This window comes from Bolinopsis microptera, chromosome 10 (assembly GCF_026151205.1).
Source record: "Bolinopsis microptera isolate Bmic1 chromosome 10, MBARI_Bmic_1.0, whole genome shotgun sequence".
NCBI lineage: Eukaryota > Metazoa > Ctenophora > Tentaculata > Lobata > Bolinopsidae > Bolinopsis > Bolinopsis microptera.
The window spans coordinates 1035551-1048589 of record NC_087081.1 but is presented as its reverse complement, the minus strand read 5'-3'; the positions used below and the strand labels follow the sequence as shown (position 1 = coordinate 1048589).

General features: G+C 39.2%; 1 protein-coding gene across 1 annotated transcript in view; it reads left to right on the top strand.

The window, feature by feature from the left end:
• The window catches only part of LOC134822341 (telomerase-binding protein EST1A-like), a 92762-nt gene that overhangs the window by 65564 nt on the left and 14159 nt on the right, over window positions 1-13039 (top strand). The window contains exons 9-14 of the mRNA XM_063833355.1: window positions 3956-4101; window positions 4268-4361; window positions 8638-8742; window positions 9808-9910; window positions 10024-10118; window positions 10496-10593. Of these exons, the coding sequence (XP_063689425.1) occupies window positions 3956-4101; window positions 4268-4361; window positions 8638-8742; window positions 9808-9910; window positions 10024-10118; window positions 10496-10593 (641 nt within the window). The remainder of the gene's footprint in view (window positions 1-3955; window positions 4102-4267; window positions 4362-8637; window positions 8743-9807; window positions 9911-10023; window positions 10119-10495; window positions 10594-13039) is intronic.

Sequence of the window (13039 nt, the reverse complement as noted above, 5' to 3'; positions counted from 1 at the left end):
GATAAATATATTAAAACACATCGCATATTGTATATTGATTATTGCGGTTATTGAAGGATTAGCCAACAGTTTATGAAACGAACTTAAACTTTGCTTCTTCATAATATTCAAGTCAGCATTATAAAGGTCGCAATAATGAAACACCAAAGTCAAAAAGGAACTTACCTTCTCCAAGTACCACTGTGATTCCGATAGGAAAAGAAGAATATTGTCAGTGCATTCTTCATTCTGGACATTTCCTTCTAAGCAATAAAACAATCAAGTAATGTCCTTACTATAATAGTACTGTAAAACTGGACTTATTATAAAACCTGTTGAAATGTATATTCAACATAATGTGTTCTCAGCGCTATGAACGTTATGCAAATTGAAAATATCGAAATAAATAGTTCTATATGACCCTCTTGTGCACGTTAATGTGGTAAGTACCTGTAAATTGTAACGAAATTCATCTTCTATGAAGAAAGAGGCCGGAAGTCATGTAGCTCATGCTAGGTGATAATTTGGGAGTTTTTAACTACGCATGACTAATTGGAAGGCTCACTCAGTGGTACTTTGATGCGGTAATCAGCGCTTACCACCCATGGTTACCAGTACAAACTAATTTATTACAAGGCTGGTAGCTAGAGAAAAGTGAAAAAGAAAGTAAAGATAATAAGTTGGAGTTTAGTAACAGTGTGTAGTTACACAGTACACACAAAAATTCGAGCAATCCTTTTAAGAAATCGCACGAGATTTTAAAAATCGAGACGAGTTGAAAAACTGCAGTATTACAAAATATTCCAAGCTAAAGAATAGGCTTCATAAATATTGGGGGGCTCGATTAGGCTGTCATTTTTTACCTCGCCAATGTCTTTCGTCATTTCATTTTTACTTCTTGATGAAAAAGACTTTAATTCAATTTGAGACATATGCTTCGCTGACAGGTTCTATAAATCAGGTCAAGACTTAAGATTAGTGTTTGTTTTTACGATGTAATCTTAAAATTGCACACAGTCTTATCGTTGAAAGGGAGCTATTTGGTCGTGGCCCGTGGGGTAAAGGAAAATGATCTTAGCTGTGATCGAGGGATTTGTTCTATATAATAAGATAAACGATTTAGCTGACACGTGCATGATTCATAAAATAAAGCGATCTTTAGCTATTTGGCAGGTTAAAACTTGATGGTTGCTGTGGCATGTGCATTAGTATGTAATGACGTCTTGAGTATATAGTACATATAATATAATAATATGCCTTTTTTTTACTATGCAAAAATAGCAGCTGTTTCGGTCATTTTCAAATCACTTAACTCCCACAGTTTTAGATTTACATGCATCGACTAATTTACAAAAAAGACCCACCCACCCCCTTCGCGGTACTAACTGTTTTTCGGATAATATTTAGGACACCCACCCCTTTTGCGGTACTAACTGTGGAGAAATCACGGTACTAACTGTTTCTTGGTATATAGGGGGGGTGCCATGTCCGTCTATGTCCTCTTGTCTCATAGAATCCAAAAAGGACTGGACAGGACAGGACAGGACACGACAATAAGGACATAGGCGGACATATGCGGACATAGGCGGACTTAGGTGGACATAGGCGGACAAAAGCGGACATTAGCGGACAAAAATGGACAACAAAATTAGCTAAATTTTGTTAAATTTTGTTAAATTTTGTTAAAATTTGCTAATGAGGCATGGTGATACTTTTTCAAAAAAGTCACATTTTATGTGGTTCATCCTATAGATCCTGTTTTAAAGGTATTTTGACGTGCGAATTGAGATGTCAAGGACTGTTGTAGGTACTTGGATACAAGATCTAGAAATACATGTGCGCTACATCGGTATCATGCTAAATAACAAATCTAAAAAGGGACCTTTACCGATTGTTGAAATTCGACATCTAGCGTCATCTAGCGTGAAATGACGCTAGATGATGCTCGATGACGCTAGATACCGCCAGTTAGCGACAATCTAGTGTCATTTAACGCTAGTTACGCGACACTGTCGCCAGGCAACAGCTAGCGCTACTTACTCAGAATTTCTGGCCTTTTTGTGGGCGACATCAAACGCATGTTGTTCAACCGACAGACCCGAGAATCGAACATGCCCTTGATATTTCCCTTCCTTTCCATCCTTTCCTATCCAAACCCATCTCCGAGATACTCGGACAACACGACATCAAAGTCACCCACTCCTCGGCTACCTCCCTCCGTAACCTCCTCACCAAAACGAAGACCACACCCCCTGGCCCTACTCAACTCACTCCTAGCACCATCTACGAAATTTCCTGCTCTGAGTGTCTCTCCAAAGTCCAAATACACCGGACAGACCTACAGACTCTTGATTCACCGCATGAAAAACATGGACGATGTTATAGACTCAACACCGCCATTGACGAAACCGCAGACAGAATCAAATCAGCCCCCGCACATCATGCCCTGACCACCGCGCGGCCACACCATCTCCTGGAACAACATAGAAGTCCTCAAATCCCTTACCTCACGCTCCCAACTTGACCTCCCTCACAGAACACGCAGTTATACAGGCCCGACAAACAGCCATGAACAGAACAGACCGCGCACCCAAATGTAGTTCCCTCTGGGACCCAAAATCCTTAAAGTCCAAGCCATCTGGCATTTCCTTCTCAACCTCAACAGAAGCCTAATTTTTTCCTCCTCGTTTTTATTGACATTGTACTGTAATTTTGACTTTCCCACCCACACCACCCCCAACCTCCATCCTTGACACCACTCCATCACATTGTCCACCACATCACATTCAGCTGACGACGATTAACACATGTTTATTGAAAGCTTCTACAAGTTAAACTATCTAATCACTTATATGTTTTTAACCCAACTCCAATCGGATATCAATCTGTTTTCCGGTTTGCCGGATTTTATCGAACCGGAACCGGGTGTTGAAAAATTGAAATTAATCCTTACGTGTTATGTGGGGTTTTTGATCATAATACTAAAATCCATATGAACTTACACGATAAGAAAGTGTTTGCAGTTCGAGTAACTGTGTTCAATTTCATGCCCTATCTAAATTTTGAACAATTTTTCTGTTCTGTGAGCAACAGTCACTGGTATATTGTGTTGTGCGAGCAGAGGCCCCTGGTTGATCTGCTGTATGAGTAGAGCTAGAAAAAAAGCGTTGGAATGAAATCATAACTTATATTTCAAGAATTCACTGCACCTTGTGTAGCACAAATGTAAAGATTGTTCTAAAAATAAAACCGAACCCCGAGCTATCACAAGTAAGTGGCGTCGATATAACTACTACTACTAATGTCCATAGTTTTTCTAATGACATAATGGCTTTCGTCACAATAAAACAGGAACCCTCTGCTTGCAATGCTCATTAGCAAAGCACCGTTTTGTCGTTGGTCTCGGCACCTGCTTTGCAGTGGTGCACGCCGCCGCCGAACTGCAAGAATTCACTGTCCATAGTTTTCCTAATGACATAATCATAATGGCTTTCGTCACAATAAAACAGGAACCCTCTGCTTGCAATGCTCATTAGCAAAGCATCGTTGGTCTGGGCACCCGCTTTGACTATTTTCTTTGTGATACAAAAAATAAACTCACATAAACGGGTCTCTTCACATTCGGTTGAGCCAGAGAGGCGTGACGAATGAACATGTGTCTTGTTTAAAAAGAGACTTTAGACTCATCTTTTTGAAAAAGTTTTCATATTTTAAGGTTCATAAAATAACTTCCTCATAAAAACCCGCATCTCATAAAATGCTAAGCTCTTATGTTGTTGTTTATGAATTGCTTTAGATGGCTTGAACTGAATCTTTGGATTTTGAGTCCTTTTTGGCTATAAAGCGATGTATAAATTTCTAGTTATTATATTAGTTATTGTTTAATTTAAAGTAAAATTAACGTTAAAAATCAAGGCCCCTCAGACGTCAGCAAAAAATTAACTCTCTGTTAAATAACTTTCGCTTTCTCTTTCAGGCAAGAACTAGCGTGTGTAGTGTCGTGTGGAATGATGTACGACCTGGACATTTGCCAAGATTTACAAGCTGAGAGCGTCCTTTGGAAGAACATTTTCTATCTTCTGATACAATACTATCGAAATAGCATTACCAATAGTAACTCTGGTAAATTATTCTCTAGATTATTATAATTAAAAGCCGTAAACTGTCCTTTTATTCCGTATGATTTCTTATTTGATTTTTGCCAAAAAGAATTGACAATTTAAAAAAAATTGACAATTATTAATTTCTTTTATAAAACCAAGAAAACTCACATGATGTATCCTACCAGATAGTGTGAAAGCCACTCTGAGTCAGCAGCTGGAAGAACATATTGGAGAAGGAATCTCGTTCTACAACATGCTTATTAGACAAATCCAGAAACGGTACGTAATTTTTAATATCATGCATTGAAACATTCTAACCTAATCTAACTTGTGCTGTTTGTGTCACGCGTGGACTGTGGAGTCACGTGTAGTCACGTGTAGAGTAACTACTAGTTACTAGGTTTTAAATCGGACAGCATTATTTGAAATTACCTTGACCTGTTTGTGGATTGTAAGACTCCATGAAAATCTGATGCCTTCTATTTGTTTCCGATTATAATTAATCGACGAGGCTTCTTTTTTTTTCGTTAAACCACGTGCCTGTTCAGACATATTTAACATATTTGTGCGATCAGTTCTCAATAAAACGTTCAGTTCAAATTAAAATTATATAAAACGCATTTTGTGCATAATAAAAGGGGTTATCATTAATTCAATAATACTGTTTTTTTCCAAAATCAAACTAATTTAAATGATGAAGACGTGAAGCAAAACTTCTTAAAATCAAGATACAAATTTTGGGCCACTGGTCGATTTGCAAGCCCCGGATCACTAATCAGACTCTGTTGGCCGTCAATGACTAAGGGTCTTAAGGGGGCATACCCCAAATCTGTCCAGACCAAATGACCTCATAGGCAGTTCAGGGACCTTCTAGGGCACCGTTTCCACACCAAAAAAAATTGTTTTGAGAATTCCCATTTTTGTAATCGAGCATTTCCTGGTTAAGAGTGCAATTTTCGGAAAAAATTATTTTGTGGTTGAGACGCTATAAGTTAATCATTTCTTGCGGTATCGGGTTGAAATTTTGCTCGCCGTTTATTCACATCTATGTCAAGGTGTGTGTAAAATCTTGATATCGTATCTAAAAAGGCTGGTGTGTTATGAATTTTTAAAGTCAAAAAGCTAAAATTGTCCTTTTCAGGCTTATTTTAACAAAAAGTCAGTCAGGGAAGATCGGATTATTTGATGCTTGACATCAAATTGTTCTCTGAATTCTGGCGCAGTTTTTGATGCCCTCAAAAATGTTTTTACTCATTCACCTTCTGATCTATTGGACCTCAAAGCCAAACAACAAATTTAGGCACATTTTTCGTTTTTAATATTTACTGATTTTTCTAAAATTTTGATAGGAATGTGCTAGTGACTTTTTGAAGGGTGCAAAATAACCGCAACTAGCACATTTATATATATGAGTTATGAACAACAAAACATCCTAGAATGCTTCCCTTTGAAGTTATGGGAGAAAATGTGATTTATTATCTGCAAAGCCAAAAAAATCACATTTTCTCCCATAACTTCAAAGGGAAGCATTCTAGGGTGTTTTGTTGTTCATAACTCATATATAAATGTGCTAGTTGCGGTTATTTTGCACCCTTCAAAAAGTCACTAGCACATTCCTATCAAAATTTTAGAAAAATCAGTAAATATTAAAAACGAAAAATGTGCCTAAATTTGTTGTTTGGCTTTGAGGTCCAATAGATCAGAAGGTGAATGAGTAAAAACATTTTTGAGGGCATCAAAAACTGCGCCAGAATTCAGAGAACAATTTGATGTCAAGCATCAAATAATCCGATCTTCCCTGACTGACTTTTTGTTAAAATAAGCCTGAAAAGGACAATTTTAGCTTTTTGACTTTAAAAATTCATAACACACCAGCCTTTTTAGATACGATATCAAGATTTTACACACACCTTGACATAGATGTGAATAAACGGCGAGCAAAATTTCAACCTGATACCGCAAGAAATGATTAACTTATAGCGTCTCAACCACAAAATAATTTTTTCCGAAAATTGCACTCTTAACCAGGAAAAGCTTGATTACAAAAATGGGTATTCTCAAAATAATTTTGTTTGGTGTGGAAACGGTGCGCTAGAAGGTCACTGAACTGCCTATGAGGTCATTTGGTCTGGACGGCACAAACCACTGTTTTGGGGTATGCCCCCTTAACTCCTTTAATTTTAAATATTATCATTATTACGTATATAATATGATATTATCAAACATTGTTATAACATGCTTCACTAAATCGAACTTCAAAATCAATTTCAAATCTTGAACGGAATGTCCTTATAACTTGCAATTGTGATTCCACATTATTGTGTTATACTCCTGTGATGAAACACACTTCACCAAATACGGTAATAGTTCAAAATCAAGTTAGAAGTATATACGGGATGGAATGTCCTAGTAATTGTAATTGTGATGCCGCAACTACTGTAAAGATAGCCCTTAGTTTTGTCACATGATCATTGTTTAATGGAAACATTACCATCACGATACAGGTATTAATTTACCTCCCTGCGGTGAGATACCGCTTCCCTCCATCGCCATGTTTGAAGCTCTCTCATCATCTATTCTACTTCAGAGGGAAGTAATTTATTTTATATTTTGAAATTGTTATTATTCCAATATAACAAATAAATTTTCCAATCGTGTAAAAAAATCGAAATGTATCATTCCGAGATTTCCTTTGTCAGTTCAGTGCCGGAGTGGCCCTCACAGCTCTCCTTATCATCATGATAACATTCCCTCTCAGTTCCCTACTTCTGGTTATTATGATGAGCGGTGTCAGAAGTGCGTTTAGTAGTGGTAGTGTCGTGCTTACCATCAATGAGCAGACTGACATTGCAAATGAATTGTCAATTCTGGCCCATACACCTCTGTAGTATAGCTGTAGGATTGCTATTCCTGAGTTACAGAACAGGAAAACAGCGGAAAGGAGCGAGACTGTGGTGTTCACATGTGACCAGTTAGTGACCAGTGGTTGATCAGGGTCACGTGCACGTGCTCTGAGCCGTGTGACTAAAAACTGTATCACGAGGCAAACCAGAACAACACAAATCGGAACTAGATACAGCAATCCTACCAGTAAATCTTGACAAATCCGTGACTTGAAGGGAATATTAAAATCATAGGTGAACCAATCCGACATGTTATGGCCTACAAAAGCAACAACTACATTGTCCCATAGGAAAATCCATGGCAGGAAGTCATCATAAAATGTATTGTCAATGTCCTCCCAGATATCCACTACAGACAATGAAACTAAGAAACCGATCACAAGACCCATTGCAATCTTTAGACCTCCAACGTCGACCTGATGGAAAGGGAAGGATATTTTAACCGTCCTCAAAACAGCGAGCACCATGTTAAAGAAGACAGATGAGGCGTAGCCGAGTAGTGACAGTGCGGTATGTATCACCACACATACCAAGACATAGCCTGGTGCTATAATGTCACGTGACATCAGCACAACAAATACCATTAATATCAGGTGACCAACACACGTGATCAAATCAAATGCCGTTATCATGATAAAAAGGGTGTTGGTGAGGGTAGCAGGGTTTCTCCAATAGTAGGATAGGACAGTGGTACAGACAGCTAGTACCAAGATGCACAAAGGAATGTTGAACGGGACGACAGATATAAAAGCTTTCTTTAGATACTCAACATAGATATTCTGTCCTAGCTGATTTGTTGAGTTACTCATCGAGGAATACTCTTCCATCTGACAGCTGACTTGAAGAGAGAGTTAGAGAGATCTAGTACAACAAAATATTAGACACGCAACTAAAACCAACAAAATATTTCAATCTTTTGGGGGATGAAAAATACAAAAAAATGTGTCATCAGCTCAATTTAAAATTTTATCACCGCGGAGGCGCGGACACCACGTGATATAACGGTATTATGATGAGATTACTTCCGTTTTGCATCTCCACAGAGAATCTCTTGCAATTCAACAGAAAATTACTACCGCACAGAGAGAGAATAATCTGAAAACATTGTGTTTAGTAGATCACAGACTGGATACTTCCGAAATTTGATCTATCACAGGAACTAAAATCCAAAGAATGCTGGAGAAAAGGGCCCGGTGCTTGTTATGATATTAGGTATGCCTTGCTCATCATGTGATTTGTTGAACACCAATATTTGATGCAGTTACGCAGATTACCAACATCTTGAGAGGAAAACTTTGATGATGTCACTGGTTTAGTTTGGCTGTATTTTGGATTTTAACTTTTCATTGTATCATTCTACGAATATACAAAATATCATCCTAGTAAACATCTGTCCATGTCGGACGGGCGGTGTCGGTGCATAATAGTAAAATCTGTGCAAGTTGCGTAATTAGTAAAATTTGCATTTTTAGAAATGTTTAGTTAAGAACTCCATCATTTAAGAGATTTTACTTGGCGTTATTTTTGTCCTTGCTCTAGTAAATGCCGAACATCATACTGTCATTAATTATACTAGGTAATTATAAATTCATTATTTGTCAATTAGAAACTAATTTAATTAACTAATTAGTAGCTAATTACTCAATTAACAGGTACAAGGTGAATTACAAGCACCACACGACCGGACACAATAGAAGTCAGGTCTTGGCTCTCCTACTCCTTCATAAACTCTTCCTTTGGATCGGAGACTTATACAGGTGACAAGAGCATGTTGACAAACGTTTTACCAATTCTGGGACTGATCCGTCATTTCTTGTTTAATAGCAAATTATATACTAAAGTGTTGTATGTGACATTGATATAGAGTGAGTGAATTAAGGGGGCCGGGGGGGGGGGGGCCGGGGTCTTCATCAAAATTATCTCGAAATTGATTTTATAGTTGTTTCTGATAGAGGGGAGTGATATCATTCAGCTGCTTTTGGTCCCATGGAAAAATATTGTTCCTAGCCAAAATTATCGCCAGTCAAAGGTCAGCGCTTATGTGTAATTGTATTGCGCGAGCGATTTTCAATCGCGTGCCCTGAAAATCGAGTCTAAAAATCTATCTTCTCCTACATTTTTTGAGCAATCATCCTGAAACTTTCAGGATATGTTCTAAGGATCATTTAGAAGATATCTGTCGAGCCGAATTTTGAGATAGGCCTTAGAAAAAATTTTATTCAATTTTGAAAATCTTGGACCTCATTTTTTGACGATTTTTCCAGGTCCAAGATTTTCAAAATCGAATAAAAAAACTTCTAAGGCCTATCTAAAAATTCGGCTCGACAGATATCTTCTAAATGATTCCTAGAACATATTCTGAAAGTTTCAGGGTGATTGCTCAAAAAATGTAGGAGAAGATAGATTTTTAGACTCGATTTTCAGGGCGCGCGATTGAAAATCGCTCGCGCAATACAATTACACATAAGCGCTGACCTTTGACTGGCGATAATTTTGGCTAGGAACAATATTTTTCCATGGGACCAAAAGCAGCTGAATGATATCACTCCCCTCTATCAGAAACAACTATACCGTAAAATCAATTTCGAGATAATTTTGATGAAGACCCCCCCCCCCCCGGCCCCCTTAAAGGTTTCAAATCAAGTTGATCTTTCTCAAAAAAAGAAGGAATATTATTAGATCTAAATATTTAAATTATTGGGATCTAGATATATTCCTGGGCACTAAACAAATGAAGCATAATAATCCAAATACCAAAACCCCATTAAAGTTTTTATCTATAAACAATTTTTTCACTTTCACTTTCACTTTTACTTTCCCAGGTATTTGTCGCAAACACGAGATACTGACGAGTGGGGACAAGCTAGAAACTATTACCTGCTTGCTCAGACCTTAGCTCCCAGGAACCCTCGCCCATATCACCAGGTTTTAATAGCAACCAATTAATTGACTGACTTCATTTAACTAATTATTATCAGCTAGTCAATTAATTATAATTAGCTAGTAAATTGACTAATTAACCGTTTCCCCACACCCAGCTAGCACTGTTAGGAAAATACGCACACAGACGACTCCACGCTGTCTATTACTTTACCCTCTCCTTGCTCGTCAGAAACCCTTTCTCACAGTCCAAGTGAGTGTTACTGGTTACTGGTTACTGGTTACTGGTTACTGGTTACTGGTTACTGGTTACTGGTTACTGGCTAGTGGTTACTGGTTACTGGTTACTGGTTACTGGCTAGTGGTTACTGGTTACTGGTTACTGGTTACTGGTTACTGGTTACTGGTTACTGGTTACTGACTACTGACTAGTGGTTACTGGTTACTGGTTACTGGTTACTGGCTAGTGGTTACTGGTTACTGGTTACTGGCTAGTGGTTACTGGCTAGTGGTTACTGGTTACTGGTTCCACACACGCCGCGATTAATTGTGTCACTGGAATTAATCTTTTCAAGGTTTTTAGTTCTATTATCGTTTATTTTACGTATTGTAAGCTATTTTTTTTCTCAGAGAGTTGTTGTTGGCTGTGTTAGCAGAGTTGCGAAGGAAAGCTCTCCTCCTTCAAAGAAGAGATGAGGATAGGAGCAAGAGAAACCAAATCCTGCCAGGTAACAGAGAAACAATTATATCTTTAAAATTGACAAAATATGTTGACTTATTGGTAAACACTGAACACGTATACATTGCTTATAATTATATGAATTCTTACCCTTTTTCTGCTCCCTAAACCAAACTCCGCCCCAAATAACTAATAAATATAATTACATACTACGGATTAAAACTACTTTCTTGTACATAATTTATTATGTAGTTTTAATTTTAAATCGGTGATAATTAAAAACACGCACGTAAAAACTTTTAAAAATTTAAAAAATCAAGCACCGTAGTTTCAATTACATCATTATTTATCAAATTATTGAACCATATCTTCTCGTAAACTACAGTTGTTGAAGTTCTATTACTGAATTTATGGTATCGTCACTGTGTACTTCTGGATATTCTTCTACTGGAGAGGATGCCTGCTTTGGTCTTTGTCTTTTAGGGGGTTGTGGTATTTGATGAGGTCTTAGATGGTGAATTTGTCTTTTTTCTGTGCTGAGTCCCATCGAGAAGAGGAGGTAAGATATCTTTTTCCTCAGAAAACGTCTAAAACTTTGGACAGTGATGGAGTAAACAAAGAAGTTAGCCACTATATTCAAGTTGGTGAGTTGACCTATAGCACGGCGTGTGGTGCCAGTGTATTGTACCCCAAACGTAGATGTCACACCATACGGCAAGAGAGATATAAACAAGACCCCCACTGTTAGCAGCCACCACACCATACGGCAAGAGAGATATAAACAAGACCCCCACTGTTAGCAGCCACCACACCATACGGCAAGAGAGATATAAACAAGACCCCCACCGTTAGCAGCCACCACACCATACGGCAAGAGAGATATAAACAAGATCCCCACTGTTAGCAGCCACCACACCATACGGCAAGAGAGATATAAACAAGACCCCCACCGTTAGCAGCCACCACACCATACGGCAAGAGAGATATAAACAAGATCCCCACTGTTAGCAGCCACCACACCATACGGCAAGAGAGATATAAACAAGACCCCCACCGTTAGCAGCCACCACACCATACGGCAAGAGAGATATAAACAAGACTCCCACTGTTAGCAGCCACCACACCATACGGCAAGAGAGATATAAACAAGACCCCCACCGTTAGCAGCCACCACACCATACGGCAAGAGAGATATAAACAAGACCCCCACCGTTAGCAGCCACCACACCATACGGCAAGAGAGATATAAACAAGACCCCCACCGTTAGCAGCCACCACACCATACGGCAAGAGAGATATAAACAAGACCCCCACCGTTAGCAGCCACCACACCATACGGCAAGAGAGATATAAACAAGACCCCCACTGTTAGCAGCACTGTGATAACACCCTCCCATCTTAGTGTTTCTCTGTGATGAGAGGCAACCCTTCTAGCCACGATCAGGAGAAGGAGTGATGTAAGAGCGATGATGGTGTAGGAAAGGAGGCTGAGGAGTGTGGTGTGGTGTGGTGTGGTGTGGTGTGGTGTGGTGTGGTGTGGTGTGGTGTGGTGTGGTGTGGTGTGGTGTGGTGTGGTGTGGTGTGGTGTGGTGTGGTGTGGTGTGGTGTGGTGTAGTGTGGTGTGGTGTGGTGTAGGAAAGGAGGCTGAGGACAGCCATGCTGATAAGAAAGTACCGAGTGTACCAGGTAGGGAGGACGGGTGAGCGGAGATCATAGTTGCAACTATAAGACTGGTAACTGAAGTGTATTGTGTCTCTGATGTAGAACATTATACCTGCTAACATTGGAGTGTACCAACCAAGTGCCAGGACCCACGCTGCACTACTAATTCTGTGCCCTAACTTTGTGGACCATGCACAGGTTCTCAGAGGGTACTTTACCAGTATCAGCTTGAGAGTGGTCATGGCAGTTGTCAGGAACACGGTCACAGGACTACAGACCCAGCTGATATTGTACTGAACATGACACATCACCCACCGATCTGCGATGAATGCAAAAGTGATGGGGAAAACTTTAAATAGAGTTTGAATCAAGTCACAAACAGCCATGTAACCAGGTAACCAGGTAACCAGGTAACCAGGTAACCAGGTAACCAGGTAACCAGGTAACCAGGTAACCAGGTAACCAGGTAACCAGGTAACCAGGTAACCAGGTAACCAGGTAACCAGGTAACCAGGTAACCAGGTAACCAGGTAACCAGGTAACCAGGTAACCAGGTAACCAGGTAACCAGGTAGCCAGGTAACCAGGTAACCAGGTAACCAGGTAACCAGGTAACCAGGTAACCAGGTAACCAGGTAACCAGGTAACCAGGTAACCAGGTAACCATGTGCTTCATTACAGTTATCATGACCTTGTTGAGATTGATAGCATTGTACTTAATGGTCGATATTAAGATGATACTGTCCCCTATGAGCGACGCTAGAAGAATCATGAGGTTACACAATATGAAAATGGACCGCATCATTGTTGATTTCATATTGCGTATCGTTATCT